The sequence below is a fragment of the Maniola hyperantus genome, chromosome 21, assembly GCF_902806685.2.
Source record: "Maniola hyperantus chromosome 21, iAphHyp1.2, whole genome shotgun sequence".
Lineage (NCBI taxonomy): Eukaryota > Metazoa > Arthropoda > Insecta > Lepidoptera > Nymphalidae > Maniola > Maniola hyperantus.
Genome location: NC_048556.1, coordinates 4,284,544 through 4,306,949, shown reverse-complemented (window position 1 = coordinate 4,306,949; position 22,406 = coordinate 4,284,544). Strand labels below are relative to the sequence as shown.

At 38.4% G+C, this 22,406-nt stretch overlaps 1 protein-coding gene across 10 annotated transcripts; it reads left to right on the top strand.

Moving 5' to 3' along the window:
* The first annotated feature begins 710 nt into the window (after positions 1-710).
* B52 (serine and arginine rich splicing factor B52) lies at positions 711-18,300 on the top strand. Of its 10 annotated transcripts, none has more exons than XM_069505727.1 (12): positions 711-847; positions 1,712-1,851; positions 2,289-2,359; positions 4,934-5,029; positions 6,538-6,600; positions 7,846-7,930; positions 10,955-11,028; positions 11,568-11,741; positions 12,879-12,950; positions 15,635-15,790; positions 16,302-16,325; positions 17,679-18,300. In XM_069505727.1, the coding sequence occupies exons 2-12, from the start codon at positions 1,726-1,728 to the stop codon at positions 17,899-17,901; spliced, it is 1,164 nt and encodes a 387-aa protein (XP_069361828.1). In that variant the 5' UTR covers positions 711-847; positions 1,712-1,725; the 3' UTR covers positions 17,902-18,300. The 10 variants fall into 10 exon arrangements, 9 of the variants coding, with proteins under 9 accessions (XP_069361828.1, XP_034835961.1, XP_034835958.1 ...); XM_034980070.2 differs by having other exon boundaries at positions 736-896; positions 7,861-7,930; XM_034980067.2 differs by having other exon boundaries at positions 736-896.
* Positions 18,301-22,406: the final 4,106 nt, after the last annotated feature.

The window sequence follows — 22,406 nt, the reverse complement described above, 5'->3', positions numbered from 1 at the left end:
ACAAAGGAGTTAGCCACATTGGCCCCGATTCTCTAGTCTCTCTCTAAACTAAATTTAGAGTGTCTGCATCCTTTTCTTTTTACTAATGCTAAAAAAGAACGGAACATGACTTTCACATTTAAAGACTCCAAATTTTAGTGCACAATACAAATTTAAACAGTAGGTTCGCGAGTGCGTGCTAAAATCACGGGTTTTACCATCTAAAAATTAAATTTAGAAATGTCAAACTGCTTCTGTCCTTTTCATATTACAATAGTAAGAAGAGGGTGCGAATACTCTAAAATTAGGTTGTGTTTAGAATCGGTGCCTACGTGACTAATTCTCTAGTACACAATCTCTAAACTAAACTAAAATGGCACGTCTAAATCTATTACTATCCCTTTCATAATGTTGCTTGCGGAAAAGGAGAGCACTAGATTTAGACCTATTAATTTAGTTTAGTTTAGAGATTGTGTACTAGAGAATCGGCCCCATTGTATTATTTAAATTAAAAAAAAGCTAATTAACTATATTTTTCGTCACAATCCTTTAAATTTAGGATCGTGAAATGATATTAAAAATTGAAATGATTTATTGTGTTAAATAATAATTAACGTGTAATAATTGTTATCAGGGTATTTAAAACAAAATTGGGGTAACTTACGTGAATTTGTACAGAACCTAGAGTAAAACCAAAATCATAAGTGGAAACACTGATTGACATCTTTTTTAATTAAATTCATTTCCGGTACAAAAATCTTGTTCTTGGTGAAATGAGAAATCGTAGGCTTGTGTTTGAAGTGTGCGTACAGTAATTGCAATTTCACATAATTTTCGTTATAAATGCGATAAATACCGCAACTTAAAGGTGAATATTTATGAAGTATCAAGTTTGTTAAACTAGAATATAAAAACAGGTAAGTTTGTTTGGGGGTTTTTGCAATTTGGTGTTCGTGCTCGCGGCGGCGCCATATTGTGTGACTAAATCCAGGGGCTTTCGGTTTATCAAATTCAATTTCATAAAAAAGGTATTCTGCGCTTCATTTATTATAATAATACTATATGTTCATGGCATGTGGCTATTTATTTTCTCATTTATAGCTTCGAAAATTGGCGTATGCTAATATTTGCCACGATGATTTGCCAGTTGCCTACCGCGTGGTGAATTGCGCCGATAGCGGTCGCCCGCCATTCTATATTTTATCAAATCTTCAAAAATACAAGCTTTCGTAGAAAAATAAGCTAATTTTTTACGCATCCATGAGTTCTTTGAACGTTCTCGTATGTAATTTACATTAGCAATGCAAATATATTATATGGATTATCAAAATGCGTGGTTGCTAAGGATTGTTGTAATCAATAAGCAATATCGCGTCGCGTTTGCAAAACTTCTAGAATTACATAATGTGAACGTGATAAGGAGTCGTGTGCTTATCTTTTACGATGCTACTTGAAGCGTGGCCAACGAAAGCAAACGAAAATAGTACCTACTAGAATTAGGTTAGGTTAGGATTTAATAATAAGCATTAGATTGCCGCCTACATCGTGGATGTCTGTTCTTAAATGGCTAATACACTACAAAGAGCTGTTCACTTAAAGAAATAATTTTAAAATTTGTATAAGATAGGTAGGCAAATTAGTTTAAAAGTACCCTTTTACACATTATTCAAAAGTATGGCACTAATGGTCTTATAAACATAAATAAATATGAATAATTTTCTTTTTGTTCCAGAAAAACTTATAAAAATGGTAGGATCCAGAGTTTATGTTGGTGGTCTGCCATTTGGTGTTAGGGAGAGAGATCTTGAGAAATTCTTCAAAGGATTTGGCAGAATCCGAGATATACTCATCAAGAACGGATATGGTTTTGTGGTAAGATTTTTGTTGCAAACCTGCTGCATTTGAGATAAGCAGTACAGTACTGGGCTATTGCATGTCAAACTTTAAAATGATATTCATTGAGAACAAACAAAATGTCACATAGGTGATAGGAGGCAGAGATGACTTGCACTCTACGAAGCAGAAATCGCTATACTTTAAGTCCCAATCTGTCAGTCGGCCAGCGAAGCGATGATCATCATGATTGTGATGATGACTGTAAGGCCCCTGTGGCCAGATTTCAAGAAATTGAAAACAGGCATTATGTTAATCAGTTTGGGTATCAGTTTAAGTGACATACTGTGCGTTACACATTGTTTCACATTGTAAATACTGATATTCTTAAAAAAATCTCATTTTGAAAAAGTTACACTTAAAAATTTGCACCAGATTGAGAACTTCATTGAATAAGGAAACGATGCTTTATACAGGAATTTGAAGACTATAGAGACGCAGATGATGCAGTTTATGAATTAAATGGAAAAGAACTGCTTGGAGAAAGGTAAGATACAACATTTTCATACCAAATTATTCATCTTACTGCAAAAAATTTGAAGTTTGGACAATTTTTGTATGAAAAATCTATCCGGCTTAAAATAAACATTTGTGTCCAATTCTTGTTTAAGATTTTTGTGGTAAGGCCTAAAATGTTTACTCAAATATGATTTCCAGTATTTCTATAATATTGTGGCTAATTCTCTTGTACACAATCTCTAAACTAAACTAACATTACACGGCTAAATCTATTGCCATCCCTTTCATAATGTTGCTTGTGGAAAAGAATGGCACTAGATTTAGATCTGTTAATTTAGTTTAGTTTAGAGATTGCGGATAAGAGCCCCATTTTTTCATTTAGCAAGAGCTGTGACCTGTCAGCTCAACTGGCCTCTCTACTGTTACAAGTACTATGCTGGACTTACGATAATATTATAATCTGTACAAAATTACTCCTCATGCGCCATTGTAGTCTGTGTCAACTGTAATGTCGAAAGTGTGGTTCACCTTTAAAATGAGGACTAAAATCGAACTTTTGACATGAAATTTGACACAAAAAGTTTAAAATGGTGCGTGAGGAGTTAAAGTTTACGCGTTATAAATCCAATTTGACTGTTGACAGCTGCTATTAAATGATTTTTATGTTGGGATGGGCAGATCACAACTGCGATAATTGACAAATGTATAAAAAATATTGAATCATTGGACAGACTAGATGATGCCCGCGACTTTGTCCGCGTGGAATTAAGTTTTTTACAAATCCCGTGGAACTCTTTGACTTTCCAGGATGAAAAGTAGCCTATGTTACTCTCCAGGTCTTTATCTATACCCATGCAAAAAATCACGTCAATCCGTTGCACCGTTGCGACGTGATTGAAGGACAAACCAACAAACAAACACTTTCGCATTTATAATAAGGGTACTGATTTTGAAACATGAAATTGAGATACCACAATTGTGAGTGGGTTCTGTATAAAAGATAAACTCAAATTATTTATTCAGAATAGGTAAAATTTTAATTTCTAAGATGATATAGTGGTGATAATTAATACGTACTTAAAACTAAAGCTACGAGGGTTCCAAACGCGCCCAGGTCTGAGAAGAGCCCACAACAAACTCAGATAAATTATTAGTTTCAACTTGCTGTATTTAATCTTCTAGATTTCTCAGCTAATCCAAGGCCAAGTGCCCGTTAGCAATAAAACTTGCAGAAGTAAGTCAGCACTGGCAAGTAACTTTCACTGTGTGAATACTTGCAGCTTTTTACATTGTCATGACGATGACAGCTGACTTCTGCAAGTATTTCCATATATAGTACTTAACTTTTGCAAATTGGAATAATATGGCAATAATTTTTGTATTTTGTGGCCCGTACTATATTATTATGTTTTGTTCTAATTTGTCTATTTGATGTGGACTAAAAAAATTAGGTTATGATAATATAATAGGGGCCTAATAAGCAATACTGGATCTTAGTAACTTGTTACAATACTGTTTTAATTTAACTATAACTAAATACTTTTCTTTATTAGCCGGCTCCACATTTTGAAAGTATTTTATGATAAACTGGAGTTATTTTTTTATTTGTGAGTTATGTATGAAAGTGAAAAAAATACAAAGTGATTGCTGATTGATATTTTGCTATTTTTGTTATTTTCTTTTTAATTTTTTGTGTTTTTTTATAGGCAAATTTCTGAGACTATTTGTTGTATGGAAATGAATGTAAGGGTGGGTAAATGATTTTGTGGTTTAAATGAAACAAAATCGATGTTATCTACATATTTTTTTGTTGGTATAACTATAACTGCTGGAGGATTTTTTTATATTATTTATCAGTCATAAGTTTCCGGTAGGTACATTATTTTGTTGATCCTATGATGTTTTTAGGACAAACTTGTTCAAGCATAATATTCTTACTTTAAGTACATAAAGTAAAAATAAGAATATAATATGTGAATTATAAGAATCATTAATTGCATGTACAAGTATGTAACAATATTAATATTGTAAAATAATTTTGCGCACTACAGTAAAATTATTGAGTGATTGATTATAAACCTCTTGGTCTAGATTTTCTGAATTAAACTGGCACTTTTAAATATTTCTGAGTACCCATAATGGAGACCACATCTAGAGACCAACTGACTTCAATTTATTAAATTCTTTCAAAGCTCTGAGGCATAAGATGAAGTGTTTCAAACAGCGAATTCATATAAATCAATCATCACATCAGTAGGGCGATTGTCTAAAACCTGCATCAATCATTATTACAATCTCAATTGTTCTGATTGGCTGAATTTGTGCGATTCTTGTTGCAACAATGCATTGTGGCCAATAGTGAGCGAGCATTAACCAATCAGAGATGATTGCGATCGTGACATTGTAGCTGTCAAACAACCGCGGTAGGGCCACGGAAGTGAGATCATATTATGACAGTTTATATCATGCGACTATCATCTGTCGTATATGTTGTAATTATACCAACACGCGTGCTATGAATTATATGATGACCGCTGGGAATGAGTGGTGGTGGGTGAAGAGGTTGGAGGCGAGTGGCAGGCTAACGCACGGTGTGCTGCAGGGTGGTGGTGGAGCCGGCGAGAGGAATCGACCGCAGCGCGGACCGCCACCGGCGCGACCGCTACTACGAGCGCGACCGCGGCCGATCGCGATACGAGTGAGTGGTTGTGTTGTAGGGTGTCGGTGGAGCGCGCGCGCGGCATGCCCCGCGGCTCCGACCGCTGGCGCGCCCGCGACCAGCCGCCGCCGCGGCGCCCGCGCGCTCGTCCTCAAGCGTTTGTATCGTCGCATTACACTACACACTGCACTACTCGACACGACACGACACTAATCCGCGCACACACACACTCACTGTTGTAGGGTGTCTGTGGAGAGCGCGCCCAGGCGTGGCTATGGTGCGCAAGCGTTTTTATTGTCGCACGACACGACACTATCCCGCACAGTGAGTTGAGTGGTTGTGTGTAACAACACCACAGTACACGTTCACAGACTAGTACTACACCTGCATTTCAATTGTATCTACAGATCCTCTATTTGACCCAGGGACTGTGTACTGTACACTGCATATGCTCAACAATTATGTCAATCTAACAACTACACTACACCACCTATAGCTAATTTAACATGATCAATACGTGTATTTTGTCTAAATAATTAAACCTAAAATAATTTAATGTCTGAGGAAGTCAAATATTTAATTTTTTTAGCGTACAATTTTAGTATTTTCTCTTAGTATTTTTTATTATTTTTTGTTTAATTTTCTCAAGCCACTTGGTTTTCAAATTTTTTATTTTAAGAGTTAATCTTTGGCTACCTGTTTTACATTCTCAATAAGCTCATAGTGCCCTCATGAAAAATTTTCCATGTTACCTATGGCACGTATGACGTATGGATGTTTCTATTACCTAAACAATAAAATTTCTTGGCATTTTCCTTGATTCAAAAATCGGAATCTGAATATAAATAAAAACTATTCCGATACCTTGTGAACCAATAAATTAAGTAAACAATGACACAATTTTTTCATGTTGGTGTCGGTATTGTTATGTAAACATTCACGTGATTTCCTTTTAGAAATAATATTATATCTAATTATTTTTCCCGAATTCAATTTCCTACAGTTAGTTACACTTTAGCAAAAAATTTAATTGTACAAAACATTTTTTTATTTATTGATTTTAAATATTTCACTACTATAACCATAGATAAGTCAATTTCTGACTGATATCCAGGGCCGTAAAATAAATTAAAAAAGAAATGACCCGTCTAGCATACCGTTTCTGAGACGGTTCCAGAAGTAGCTGCGTGGTGCGGACATTGACTTTTGACAATAAGGGGCCGTATTGAAAAATGCGACTTTTGAAAAGGATGGAAACTATTAATATAATATATTTAAATATATTCTTTGCGTCTTTTATCTAATTTTGTTAATAAATAGAAATATGATTTGATACAATTTTTCGATGAGTAACATCATTTTATTGGAAACGGTATATATATTTTTCATTTGTGTTATATTTTATAGTTTGTGGAGAAATTTTATTGTTTATCATAGTTTATTTCTAAAACGATATTGTTTGAATTTTTTTTTGCTGACGTCGCGACAATTATTCATCAATAGATAGATTTACTATCCACGTTTTTGAAAAATTATTTTCGTTTTAGTTCGGTAAGTCGCCCTCACCCTTCGCACCGCGCAAGTCCGTCAGGAAACGACTCAGTCAAACGGTATGCCTATTATATTTATTATATACAATATATTCTTAGAGTAGCCTTAACCCAAAGAGTCAATAGTTATTACTAATTAGAAAGAAAATGCATTTATTTCTCTGACTTAAGATCAAGGAGACTTGGCATCAAAATAATAACTTGTTAGAGCAAGCTAGGTGTATAGAAAAGCTCTGAAGGATGAAGACAAAAACACATTTTTTTGCCTTTGTCATAGTTTAGCTTTTTTTTGTTGGGTCTGTGTTCATAGTTGTCGTCTGTGCCCAACAAACCTCTGATAGTAATTTATTGCGAATATTACGAGTTTTTATTTAGTTTTCTGTTTAAAATTTAGTAATGAAGGTGTATAGAAGCTATTTATGGTGCAATTGCTCTGTGATCGGCTGTAAAGGTGGATCCACACATGCCGCTGAGTTGGGCCGGCGGTATGGAGCCAATTTTTTATATCATTGCCGCTGGGCTGCAGAAGCCGCAGTATCGCTGTGATTATCGTTGAAGTTAGTGGCGCTCGGCCCGCGGCAATGCCGGCGAGTAACATCCGCGGCTTTGTTGTGTGCCGCCGGGCTGGTGTGGATCTACCATAACAGTTGTAGCGAATGCAAATTATGAAACATAACCTTTCATACTTGTATACTTGTAGTATGATTTCTTTTGCTGATTTGTCCCTTTCGGGTATACGCGTCTGACAAGTCTCCTTGGTCCTTAGTCTGAAATTTATTTGATGGAAGTGTCACAAACAAACAAATACATGATTTAATAATGCTTATAGTTTATTTGTGACACTACCGAATGGGTATATGTTTAGCCTCTGCATCATACGCACAAATGCGCATACAATGCAGGGCGCTGATTTCAGCTGTGATCCGTTTTTAGGGTTCCGTAAACGAGGGGTGTCAACGGGACCCTATTACTAAGCCTCCGCTGTCCGTCTCAGCGGGCTCTATCTCGTGAACCGCAATAGATAAGAGTTGAAATTTTCACAGAATGTGTATTTCTATTTCTACTATAACAACAAATAATACAAATTTCGGAAATCGGACAAGTTTTTAAAATTACTATTTATCATCAAGATATTGAAAACATTGCAATTTTATGTACTTAGTAACTTCTGATTTCGATGTCTTGACGTTCAAAAGTTAAAAAATGGTTTAATAGTTCATTTCAGTTAACAAGAAGGTAGTCAAGAGAATAAATAACCATTTTTCACCTTGTCTTTACATCTAACGTACAGATTCTCTTTGACAGTGACAACAATTACAGATACGGCCCGCCGACGCGCACGGAGTATCGACTAATCGTCGAAAATCTGTCTAGCCGCATTAGCTGGCAGGTAAGAGCTCTGCCGGACCTGGCCGCCACTCCATCATCCATCACTATCACTCAGGGGGACGACACACACGAGGGCCGGGCCTACACGCCGCGTGGCATGTCGCGTTCACGGGAGGAGGCACAAGAACAAACACGAAGAGAACACCAGTACCCAACTGCAGCTTGAAGAAGGTTGAATCTATTTGTGGAAAGAGACGACGTCCGTAAACCAAGGGGGACTAAACTACTCCAAAATGTAGAAAATCCTAGAGAAATTGCAAGGATGGTGAAGAACCAGTTGATGCTTTTGACGAGACAAGCGAGAGTCTACACCGGAGACCAGTCAGACGATACAATCCCGTGGAGGAGCCCTAACCTTCCGAAAAACAAGATGCAACGTCCACGTAATAACAAACAGTGAACAATATACAAAATTATCTTTTCATCAATTAAAGTAGCTTTCAATTGTCTATTTGTATAGTTTGCCAGTCTTATACATACATTAATTTAAATACAGTAAAACTCTAACACCTGTTACATTACGAGCTTATAGATGGTTTCTTAAATAACGACAGAAGGTGGCGATTCGTGCCCTGAGCCCTTCCCCGATGTAGCCCGTGTGCGATGTGGTCCGAGGCGATGTTAGGAGGTATCGTTGCGGCCGAGGACGGACTATGACGCCCCAAGTGTGCCCCCATGCCCCACGCAGCTGGCAGCGCCCCGCCGGGCTCCGACAAGGTAAAGTCGCCAGGGGGCACTACAGGAGCCGATCTCGCTATGTGCAATCCCATTTTATCTCATAAAACATTTCTTTTATTATATTTAAGCTTTCTCCCAATAGAGATCAACCAATGTTGTCAGTATTGTGGATGCATTGTTTTTTTATTTTTTTAGTGCCTATACAGAATTTCGTGTTCGGTTTGTCCTGTATGGTATCATAGCTTATCGAGAATGGACTCTGGCTGCAAACTCTTCAGGATGACAGAGGTAACATTGGTCATTTCAATCTGGCGCGGACAGTTGCAGTTGGAACTTTAGGACCAAGCCAAGAGAAGGATTGGGAAATCAAAGTTGTATCACATGATTCAAATATGACATTACTGGAGCAAATTTTTGAATGAGCCATAGAAAAACAGATGATCATTTAGATGAAGAAAATGACCCATGGACTTGTCAGAATCAACTGGACTGGGGACTACCCATTGGAGGAATTAGAAAAAGCATTCAATGTCACGGGACAGAAAACGTAAAATGGCATCCATAACAAAAACAAAGACAAAAACTTGCAAGAGAAAGCCGTTTGAAGTGAAAATCAATGGAACTTTTTGATAAAAGGATCTATCTATCTACACAGCCTGCACTGAGGACATTTCGGAAAAATCTGGTACACGGAAAACTGGTCGGACATGGCGCCTTTGGAGATGCATTATTTTGAGAGGATGGACAACGGACAATAATCCTAAACAAAAGGGACAAGTAATCACACCACAACCATGAAACTGGATAGATGTTCGGAAAACTTAACAGAAAATTTTGACATTCTTGGATACCATGATGACTGGGAAAAGACATTTTTTGGATTATCAAGGGATATTGCAAAATTGAGCTACTATGGACCACATTCAAATCAATGGAACTTTGGATATTGTTGGATCTGATATGAAAAACTACTGCTTGGCTGAACTTTTGGGCGCAAGCAATGATTTCACCAATGGCAAACCGTTTACGAAATATCTGTATAAGCACAAATCATATTTCTTTTAATACTTTGTTAGGGTTCGATCATACGACAGGAAGCACGTACCTACATCGTATAAACTTATGCTGATCGCAGATTACATACGAGCTGCACACATCGGGTTTTTACATTGAATTAATACTTTAAGGTTCCGTACTCTAAGGGTGAGATCTATAGAGCTTGAGCTGACTTAGCTTAGACTTAAGACGGTTAAAACGAGACAGCTATATCTCTCACATAAATCTGTCTCAGTTGACTCAATCTTAATTAGAGCAAAGTCAAAGTGCGCTCTATAGATCTCAGGGTGTCGACTGTCAACTATTACTAAGCCTCCACTTTCCGTCTGTCTGTCAGCGGGCTGTATCTCGTGAAACGTAATAGGTAGAGAGTTATCACAGAAAGTGAATTTCTGTTGCCGCTATCACAACTAATAATAAAAAATTCAAAATGGCCGCCTTGAAAATATAAAAAATTCAAAAGTATTATTGTTTCTTGTGAGGAAACCCGTTCTCAGTAGTGAGCCTGCGATGGATTGATGATGATGATGATGATGATGATTTCTTGTACGACGGTACGGAACCCTTCGTGTGCGAGTCCAACTCGCACTTGACCGATTTTTTAAAATTCCGAATTGCTCAAGAAACTGATGTCACGAGCACGCATTTCTAGTACTGAAAAATTCGTTGCTTGCTTCTCGTTTTGTATTGTGCGATCAGATTGCTAGGGCGATCATATTGAAACTTTCTAAAATTTTCATAATCAAAAATATGTATGTAAATCTGGTGAGCAAAAAGTACACTTGTCTATGACGAAATATTTTTTGAGCTTACACCTCTATGCAGCTCTAAAATTACATTAGGAAGAAATCAAAACCAGTTAGTATTATTATGTATCTAGTACAAAAGGTAGTGTTTTTCAAACATAACCAAACTTTTCCTATATCAATTATATTGATACTGTTTCGTTCAGTTTTTGCTTATTTAGTAAGGCCCCTATCCCACTGGCGTTATGCGAGCGTTGGCGTTTCTCCAACGTCTGCGCAGCGTTTTCATTAGAGACTCAACGTTGACGTCGCTGCACAGACATTGAAGAAACGCTAACGCTCGCATAACACTAGTGGTATAGGGGCCTTATTGGTACAAGTCTGTTTTTGTTCGCCAGGTTTTCAAATGTTCATGATGAAATCGTATTTTAACCATCTTTCGGGGCTGAGAACCTTGATGATAAGAATTTTATCTGATGAGAATTCTAGGAATGGTTACACAGCGACTAACTAGCATGAAAATAAACAGTTTCGTTGGTTTTCAGGACTTGAAGGATTATATGCGTCAGGCCGGTGAAGTGACTTATGCCGATGCACATAAGCAGCATAGAAATGAGGGGTGAGGAGAACTTTTTATTTTTATCTAATATCTTTGGAAATTGTCTATTAGAATATCGAAACGAAGGTTGAGTAGGTGAAGCTGAATGAAGGGACGATGAAGCCAGTTCTGACGTTAAAAAAATTTACGTCTTTAGTCTTTACTGTCATTAGACTGATCCTTACTGAACTCAGAAACTAACATAAATATTTTGTTATCTGTCAGTAACACAAAACGGTTTGTATTGTGTCATTGGAAGATTCGTGTGTTCTAGTGACTACGGGCTTGAAAAGTTTAGCTTACAAATCCTTTTGCGTTTGGATGCTATACGGAATCCTCTTGAACAAGCAAAATAAAATATGCAACCCTATTGATTTGATTGATTCTGAATTGACGATATGTCAAATGTTAGGCTATGTCGACATTAAATCAGAGAAATAGGGCTGCCTGCCTCAAATGTACTTACATTTGATGCCAGTGACGTCGAAACCTCGCCGATGAAGACTGTCGTGAACTGTATAGGTATAAGTATCTTTCTTCAACAAATTTATTATTTGCAGTGTGGTTGAGTTCGCTACCCACACGGACATGCGTGCAGCTATTGAGAAGTTGGACGGAACTGAGCTCAACGGTCGTCGCATCCGTCTCGTGGAAGACCGCCGCTCGTCCCGTCGCCGCACGCGCTCGTCCTCGAGCCGTTCCCGCTCACGATCCCGCGAGCGTCGCCGCTCCAGGTCTGTGTCAAGGGATGAGCAACTCAATACTGAGGCTGGAGAAGTTGGATGGAACTGAGCTTAACGGTCGTCGCATTCGTCTCGTGGAAGACCGCCGCACGCGCTCGTCCTCGAGCCGTTCCCGCTCACGATCCCGCGAGCGTCGCCGCTCCAGGTCTGTATCAAGGGATGAGCAACTCGGGAGAAGTTGGATGGAACGGAGCTTAACGGTCGTCGCATTCGTCTCATTCGTCTCATGGAAGATCGTCGCCGTCCTCGAGCCGTTCCCGCTCACGATCCCGCGAACATCGCCGCTCCAGGTCTGTTACATACTTCGATACTATCAAGAAATGAGCGGCTGAGTACTGGGGTTATAGCGAAGTTGGACGGAACTGAGCTCAACGGTCGTCCCGTCGCCGCACGAGCTCGTCTTCAGGTGTATATACCTAGTAACAACACCTTTATAATTACTTCAAGGGACAAATCATTGAATATTGGAGTTAGAGAACATATGCACCATTCTATTGTTGGAAGAAGTCGCTGCATTCGATCGTTGTCGCGTCGTTGCCGTTCTAGATCTCTTACACACCTCCATAGTACCAAGTAACAACACCATCATAATCACTTCAAGGAAGAAACATTGTATGTTTGAAATCGAGAACATCGGTACATTTGATTAGTGGAAGATGTCGGCGCATTCGATCGTCGTCGCGCCGTTCCCGTCCAGGATACCGCAAACGTTGCCATCTCAGGTCTGTTATTTATAATCATTTCAGGGGAATAAACTGGGTATTTCTGGCTAATCGGCCCAATATCCGATTGGTTTAAGATCGTTCACGAGCTGTTCCCACTCACGATACCCCTTACGTCGCCGCTCTAGATTTGTTGCACCATTACAAGGAGGATAAACTGATATTGGCACATTCGATTGGTATATCATCGTTCCGTCGTCGAATCACATCGCTGCCTGACAGCAAAACAACAAAAGAGACAAACTTAATGAACTCACAACTCTATTTCATGATGATACTATACATTTACCATCTTTCGGGGCTGAAACCTGTGAATGATAAAATCCTAACTGAAGATAACTTGACTCTACAACATAACGCCCTAGTTTACCCACAAATCTGAGACGTACCGTTTTTCCTTCTACAGCCGATCTCGTTCAAAGTCCCGCCCGAAGAGCAAGAGTCCCGCAGCCAAATCCCGCTCGCGGTCCCGCTCAAAGTGAGTCGCTTACTTTATTGCTTTATTCAGCACCTTTTTGTGACTTAGAATTCTAAATTTGGAAATGTTATAGGTGTTTCAACAATTATTGAAATCCTGATCGATATTATGAATTTTCATTTTAAGTGCACTTGCACCATTATGTGTTAAATAAAGTTAAATTTTCTATATGGGTACTGATTCTGAGCACGACTATATTTTAGAGTATTCGCATGCTCTTCTTACAAATGACCCAGAAAAGTACAGACACAGTTTGACAGTTTAAATTTAATTTAGAACTGTTAAATCGCGTGACTTTAGCTGCCTGTCACTAGCCTATTGTTTAAATAACTACTAAACTGCGTGCACTAAAATTTAGTCTTTAAATGTAAAATACATGTTCCGACCCGTTTTAGCAATATTAAAAGAAAAAGGTGCAGATAGTGCAGATACCTCCTCTAAATTTAGTTAGAGAAAGACAACAGAATCGGCGCTATTGGGGCTGATTCTCTAGTACACAATCTCTAAACTAAACTAAATTAACAGGTCTAAATCTAGTGCTTTCCTTTTCCGCAAGCAACATTATGAAAGGGATAGCAATAGATTTAGACGTGATATTTTAGTTTAGTTTAGAGATTGTGTACAAAGGAATTAGCCACAATGTCTGTCTTTTTCTAGTCAACCACGGAATCAAAAGTGACACTTTTACAGAATTTAGTTTTGATTTGAAAGAATAATTTGAAGCTAGTGAGTTATAAGTCTAACTTTTAACTAAGTATTTACTTACAATAAATTCTAAGTCACTCAGGTTTTTTTACTGTATTTCAGTATTCTCCAAAAAAAAACTTGCAAGTCCACTTGTTTTATTGATATAAAACTAATGTACTTGAAAGTTTTTGGTAACATGCATCTACAAAATATATGCATAACATATTGTGTACAGTACGCGGCCTAAAGTGATGAACATCGGCCTTTAGAATGACATTTCAGGTTCGTAGAGCGTTGTCTCTGTCACTCATACCCCTATGACGTTTTGTCGGACTCAACGACCGAGACAGTGCTCTACAAATCTGCTATCTCCTTCTAAAGATCATCACTTTTCACCGCGTACTGTAACTGTGTTATTTGTCGTCTTATTAATAAAAATTTACTACTTTGCACTTTGCTTTAACCAGCTATTCATTTGACGTGTATAAATTATAGCGACATATATAATTTTCGATAATGAAATATACAATTTTCGTATGGATCTCTAATTAAAAAAAATATATAGCCTATAGCTCTGATGGATAATGTAGCATTCTAATGGTGTAAGAATTTTTGAAATCGGTAAAGTAGTATTTGCAATACAAACATCCCGACTATCTCGACTAATATTATAAAGGCGAAAGTTTGTATGTGTGTGTGTGTGTGTGTGTATGTTTGTTATTCCTTCACGCAAAAACTACTAGACGGATTTGGCTGAAATTTGGAATGAAGATAGATTATACCCTGTATTAACACATAGGCTACTTTTTATCCCGGAAAATCAAGGAGTTCCCGCGGGATTTTGAAAAACGTAAATCCACGCGGACGAAGTCGCGGGCATCAGCTAGTACAAATATACAAATCTACAAATCATTCCTTTTTATAATATTAGTGTAGATGTAGATAACTAAACTGTGTAAATTTTTATTAGTAAGAACTATAAATTTTATGTTTAAACGCTTGCACGTGTTTAATTCTTTAACAAAATCTATATTATACCGCCTAAAATTGCATGAATTGTATAAAATTAACATAGTTGTTCATTTGGCTAGGTGTGTTATTTCATGTGCCGAACAAAACTTAAAATCGTAAGTATTTGTAGCCCATAGTGAACTCTTTCAGTAGTTAGTTAGTGTATAATAAGTAGCTGTTTAGTTTGTAGCTGGGTAAAATGTAATTAATAACTTTTTACATAATAACTGGATGTAGAATATAGTTTATCATCATTTCATTGGTTTTTGGAACAAGGCCCCGGTTAAAAGTGAACAGATCACAACAATGAAATGATTGAATGAAATGAAACAGAGGTATCAATCTTCAAATAATACTATAAAATTATCTATTCAGCTTTTTTAATGCCCAATAATACACTAGCTTACGTGCACTACACAAATTTCAAACCCCTATTTCACCTCTTTATGGGTTGAATTTTCAAAAATCCTTTCTTAGCGGATGCCTACGTACGCACGTACAGCTATCTACATGCCAAATTTCAGCCCGATCCATCCTGTAGTTTGAGCTGTGCGTTGATAGATCAGTCAGTCACCTTTTCCTTTTAGGTATATATTTAGATTGAATATTATTCTTATTTTATAAATATTTTAAAACAGATTCGGGGGAGTGTGAGTTTAGTATTAGTAAATCAAAATATGTTTTCATGAAAAATCTAAATATGTATTTAAACAGAATTTTTGACTCTCTTACTGATTGACCGATCAACGTCTAGCCCTGACGCTTGGACCTAGAAAACTGAATTTTATCGTGTAGACAAGGAACAAGGCCGCATTGTTAGAAAATTCCACGGAAGCGAAGCAGTGGGCGGTCACCAGTTTACAAAATAGCAATTATTGCAAAATGAAATGATGATAAATCAACCCAGATTGATGTGTAGCTGTAGCCTAGTGGTGTAGCTAAAACTAAACCGCCCGTTACCGTCCGTTTGTCCGCGCCCCGCCCAGGGACCGCAGCCGCTCGAGGTCGCCGTCGCCGCGTAAGTCGGAGCGCCGCTCGGCGTCGCGCACTTCCCGCGCCCGCTCGCCGCGCAAGTCGCAGGACAAGAACGGCCGCAGCACGGACTCGCGCTCCAAGTCCCGCTCGCCCAAACACGACTCCAAGTAAGTTGTGCTTTCAATCCCGTCTGACGGTTGTGTTGCTATGCGAGGTTATATTTCACCCATGCTTCGTTTCTAGTTTATTTTAGGCAAGCGCGCTCCAATCTAGACCTCATCATTGGTGTCCAGCGCGAACCTATCACGCAATAAAAAAAGGTATTGAGGAGTTGAACGGCATTCAATTCGTTATTGTCATAACCAATTTCAGTTTTGTCAGTAAATTCAGTTTGGTGCTGTAGAAAAGATGATCGAGGAATGATTTTTAGCCATGTTGTAAAAACTAAAAGTTTTCAGAATAAAAGTTTCAATGGAGTTTCGAATTTAGTTATACTTTTTTCAGAACAGACAGAACAGAACTATAACCTCGCATCAATATGAAACACTTTTGTCAGATAGACGAGGCAATTTCGTATTGTATTCGTAAATAAATGTCTTTAAAATTCCATAAATATTGTAACTAATTGATTGCACAATCATTTATTAACTCTTACCATATTTTCCCGCATCATTGAAGAGCGACTGCCGCCAAAGCCGCCAGGTGAGCATTCGGTGCTTTTGACTTTAGAACATAAAAGCGAAGACATACTGCTGTGTTGTGCTGTGTCGTGATGCGACAGGAGGCTATCAGAGTAGCGATAGGCGATTCAGTTGAATAACAATCGAAAAAAATCGATTTGTGGTACGCGGGTCTGAAACGAATGAATCTAAAATTAACAATTGATTTAGATTTTTGATTTATTGGTTCCAGAGTCCAGACCTTGCGCTTCATATTTATACATTTAACAATCGTATGAAATGAGCAATTGTACAATCGATTTCCGATTTTAATCGATTGTTTTTTGTGAAGACAAATAAATCGACAATCGATTGTTCGTGACATTCGATGTTTTTTTTTGCAACGATCGCCCATCGCTATATCAGTACAGCGCAAGCCACATCGCGAGCGAAACTAACAGCTTAGCTCACGTAGCTTCGGTATCTTTTCATATATAAGTTCTCAGCGTGCTATACTAGCTAAACGAACTCAGTGCTGCCAACTGCATTCCAAGAAATGCATTAAACTGAACACAACTATGATCCGTGCGAGGCAGATTCGAATCCTGCCGGTTCCTCTATTTTTGATATGTATTTAAAATGATTAAGTTTAGTGCGCGTTTTGGCCAACGCTATATTCTCGTGGCATTCTGGCATGTTCTTCAAGCCACGCTTCAATCAGTTGATTATAACACTAAACACACCATAACACAGAAGTGTGTGTTTACCTTTAGAAACGCTTTCTTGTGTCTCTTTAGTAGTTTTAGAAGCTAGTTTTTTATTTTGCATACTGCACATTCACCATACTAAACCTTTCCTTTTTCATATCTAAGAATTAGCTTTAAACGTGAATACGTTTTGATGAGGTAAACAGGTTATTATAATTTAGTAAAAAAAATATCTGACGTCAAGCTTATAGTGCGCGACAGGTTGAGATGGCAATCGTGGTATTTACAGACTAGCTGATGCCCACGACTTCGTTCGCGTGGAATTAGGTTCTTTAAAATCCCGTGGGAACTCTTTGATTTTCCGGGATAAAAAGTAGCCTATGTCACTCTCCAGGTCCTTATCACCTTACACATGCAAAAAATCACGTCAATCCGTTGCGACGTGATTAAAGGACAAACCAACAAACAAACACACTTTCGCATTTATAATAAGGGTACTGATTTATGATACCTGAAAGCTCGTATAATTAAAATATGGCGTTTGACAGCTCAGTATAGCCGGTTCCACAGATGATACTCTACCTCCAATGCTGATTCGCTTATACGCAACCTGCGGGATAAGTTGTCAGTGGATCCCCGTTGCAGTCGTATGTCGGAATCGCACCTTAACTCTTGCGGTTGTTCCACAGGGAAAGATCTCGTTCCCGCAGCAAGGACGCGGGATCGCCCAAGCGTGAAGCCAGCAAGGAACGACGCGGTGCAAGCAAGTCGCGCTCACGCTCCCGGTCGCGTTCCGGATCCCGCGACCGCTCCGGCTCCCGGGAGCGGTCCCGTTCCGGATCTCCCCGCCAGAATGGCGACACTCAGGATCGTGGGGGCAGCACCGATCGCTCTCCCCGTAGTGGAGACTAAACTAGAATTAAGGCTTACGGTGCATCTTCATATTGGCTATTCAATACTCAATTTCTTCCTCGAATATGGATCAACCGGTCGATCAATTACTATTGAAAGTAACAACCAATTTAACAATTTAATTGTATTTACACATAATTCAATTTAGATTAAGATTTTTGATAAATAATAGGAAGTGTCTAGATTGCCACAAGCGGTCATTTAGTGAAAAAAATATCCAGCCACAATTATTTATACTCCGTACAAAATAACTTCTCATGCGCCATTTTAACTCTATGCGTATACGCGTATGCCATGTGAAAAGTACGGTTCAAAAAGTTAAAATATCGCGTGAAAACTAATTTTTACTCCCTTTGAAAATTTGTTCCTTAAGATAAGATTCAATTTTAAATACTTAAGGTTCGTACGCACCTGAGCGGCGCGGCGCGGCGCTTCAGTGAGCTTCACGTCGCGGCACAGAGCTTCAAAATATCATTTCTATCATTTTGTATGGCGCATATCGCACTAGAGCGGCGCGGCGCGGCGCTTCACCGCGCGTTGCCGCGCGGCACGGCTGGAGAGAATATTTTGAAGCGCACTGAAGCGACGCGCAGTGCAGTGACGCTAGTGCGACATACCCAGCGGCGCGGCGCGGCGCTTCAGTATGCGTACGTCGCTCGAATAAGATACACGCGCATCTTGTTAGGTATTTAAAGTACAGGCAAGAATCGGCAAGATAGACCTCAAAATAAATAACGTAGGTTTAATTTTTGACACATGACGTGTTCCTCATGCTCTTAGAAGTATATCCTCAAAGGTCCCAACCCCTAGGATGTCGGCTTCCCCCCTTCCCAGTGTCTAAATGTATAAATGTCTCTCCGAGCGTTATGAGAAAACATCAATGGTAAAAATAATCCTGATTAAATAACTATAATATATTATGTACATATTATACCTACCTACTTCATCTAGGTAGAATTAATAGTTTCGGAAATATGCCTACCTATTGTTGTACTTGTATTTATATTATACTAGCTTATGCCCGCGACGTCGTCCGCGTGGACTACACAAATCTCGAACCCCTATTTTACCCCCTTAGGGGTTGAATTTTCATAAATCCCTTTTTAGCGGATGTCTACGTCATATTAGCTAGTTAGCTAGCCAGCATGCCAAATTTCAGCCCGATCCGTCAAGTAGTTTGAGCTGTGCGTTGATAGATCAGTCAGTCAGTCACCTTTTTCTTTTATATAGGTATTTAGATATAATATGTACCTGTGTTTACCTGCCTATTTTATATATTCTATTGCACATAAAACAAAGACATTTTGCGAAAATGCTTTTTCTAATGTAATTTCCACAGAACCTAAGGGACTAGCTGATGCCCGCAACTTCGTTCGCGTAGATGTAGGTTTTTTAAAAATCCCGTGGAAACTTTTTGATTTTCGGGATAAAACTAGCCTATGTGTAGGTACACATAGGCTACTTTTATCCTACAGGGTATAATCTATCTCAGGTATATAGGTACGAGTAGGTAATTCCCGGAAATGTGCTCACCTATAGAAAAATCTAAATCCACGCGGACGAAGTCGCAGGCATCATCTAGTTGCATTTTTTTTTAGATTTTTAATCCCGTGTGAACTCTTTGATTTTCCGGGATAAAAAGTTGCCTACCTCTGTCAATTCCCGGAATGCAAGCTACCTCTGGTCCAAACTTCATATAAATGGGCCTTTAACAATCCTGTGGAAATTCTTTCATTTTCCAGGATAAAAAGTAGCCTGTCCTTCCCCGGGATGTAATTCAACTTTGTACCAAATTTCATCAAATTCGGTTAAGCAGTTGAGCCGTAAAAAGCTAGTAGATAGACAGACAAATACACTTTTGCGTTGATAATAATATAAGTATGGATATGCATAAATATTTTTTTATAATTTCCATAAAAACTATCATCATCATCATCATCATCAACCGATAGATATGTCCACTGCTGGACATAGGTTTCTTGTAGGATTATATTACCGACCTGTGTGGTATACCTATTGTTTCTAATGTAATTTCCACAAAAACTATTAGGCAATAGCATAAAGAATTTTGTCTTCGACATTCTGAAGTAAATGTGAAATGGTACAGAGTCATTAAGAAGGCGAGGAAACAAAATGTGATATCCTTCTTGATAGCGTGACTTTGGTATGTCAGCAATCCATTTCTTCTTCTTTTTTAGGGTTCCGTACCTCAAAAGGAAAAACGGAACTCTTATAGGATCACTTTGTTGTCTGTCTGTCTGTCTGTCTGTCTGTCTGTCTGTCTGTCTGTCTGTCTGTCTGTCCGTCTGTCTGTCAAGAAACCTACAGGGTACTTCCCGTTGACCTAGAATCATGAAATTTGGCAGGTAGGTAGATCTTATAGCTGACATTTGGGGAAAAATCTGAAAACCGTGAATTTAGGGTTAGATCACACAAAAAAAATTAAATTGTGGTCATGAACTAATAATTAGTATTTTCAACTTTCGAAGTGAGTGACTATACCAAGTGGGGTATCATATGAAAGGTCTTCACCTGTACATTCTAAAACAGATTTTTATTTATTTTTATGCATCATAGTTTTTGAATTATCGAAATCATACGACTGTAGTACGGAACCCTCATTGCGCGAGCCTGACTCGCACTTGGCCGGTTTTTTCTCTTCGATAATTCGTTCTTCTTCTGCACAACAAAGAAATAATAATCAAATCCTCTTCACTGTCGCTCATCTTGCGACGTTGTTGCTCGTACGCGAACGGGTGTAAAAGTGACGCGCAAGTGACGCGAGGTGCCGCGTACTGAAGTTGTAGTGCGGTAGGCACCGTCGAGCGGCCTGAGGTGACGCGTTCTGCAGTCGGACTGAAGCGCCGCGCCGCGCCGCTCAGGTGCGTACGAACCTTTAATGGCCATGGGGCGGTTATCCTTATAAGTAATAGTTTCCTACTAGGTAATTTTGAACTTAAACGATCTTCTACTGAATATTTCTATATTTAGAATATTTACTTTAGTAAATAATCAATAGACTATTTTTATCGTAAGATTAAGTATTTCTTAACATACAGCGTAAAATATTATTTAGGTTTAAAAAAATTCTGTTTGTCTTCTTTTCTTGTCTTTCTAAAAATCTTGTTGTCAACGTTATTCGTGCCCAGAAATGAAAGGTTATTCACGAAAACTTGATTCATATTCGGTAAAGAATAAAATTTAAAAACGTTTGGAATAGCTAATGTGACGGTACAATAATAATATTAATTATATATTAATTAGTTTTAATATAAAGGACGTGTAGTGTGTATGATCTCGTGACTTTTCGATTTTCTTTTTTTTTTCAATTTCATGTTGGACAACCTTGCCACTTATATTATGCCAGGACTCTAATCACAGACTCGGAAAGAAAATTGTACTGAGAGGAGCCGGCCAGAAACTCGGCAGTTACTCTTTTAAATAAAACAAAAATAAGAGTGTCTAGCTTAAATTCTTTTTCATTTCAGCCAAAGTGCCTGTCATAATTTTTGTTTTTAACGTAAACAAAAAATGAAAAGGTTTAAAAAATATTCAAACCCTGTCTGTCTGTGTGAAAACAATAGCATTATGTTTAGATCATTCATTAGAATAGGCACCCTGAACAATCGGCATGGATCGAAATTAATACAATGCAATCACAAGTTTCGTATAAAATAGTACAAGCTTGTCTATGTAAAGTCCGCGGCAGGTCGAGATGGCAATCGGGGTATAAGGCGGAATGACGCCCCACACACCCGTACGTAACCTGTGCTCGCCCGCACCGGGTTAGCGCGGGGGCTATTCGGGTCGTTCCCTCCCTGATTGTCTCAACCATCGACCTGTCGCGTACTATACACATGTATGTATGTATGTACTAAGTCACGTATTAAATTCAAATTATTGTCTTGTGGGCTAGTGAATTAAAAAGTTTTTGACGTAAGGTTAATTGCACGTAATTTAGATATTTAAGAGTGATGGAAAGAGCAAGTTTTATGTACTTTTCTAATGAAGTAAAAAATGGTTAATTAAGTATATATATTTTGACTTATGTGCAATCCCAACCTTCATTTGATCAACAATTTTTGAACGAGAATAATTCTTACTTTAAGGTATTTTGTAAATACTAAATTGTTTAAGGCACCAAATAAATAGATAAGTTGAAATTTTGTTGTTTTATTATATACCGTCTACCCACCCTATTAGATTAGATTGCCACATACTATTAGCCTGTGGCCCAGGTGGGAGCGGGGCGGCCAGGCGTGATGGACCCTTGTGCCGTGTGACCGTGTCGAAAAGTGATTTAGCGTTCCATTACGTTGCCGTGCAGAAACCAATTGGGGTAAGCTAAGTATAGGTTCAATAAGTTCCATAGCCAGTTTGCACCATCACCATCGGTGGTTCGCAGTCAAGGGCGAATTTGTAGGTAGTCGATAAAAAACCGGCTAAGTGCGAGTCGGACTCGCACACGAAGGGTTCCGTACTATCGTACAAGACATTTTAACATT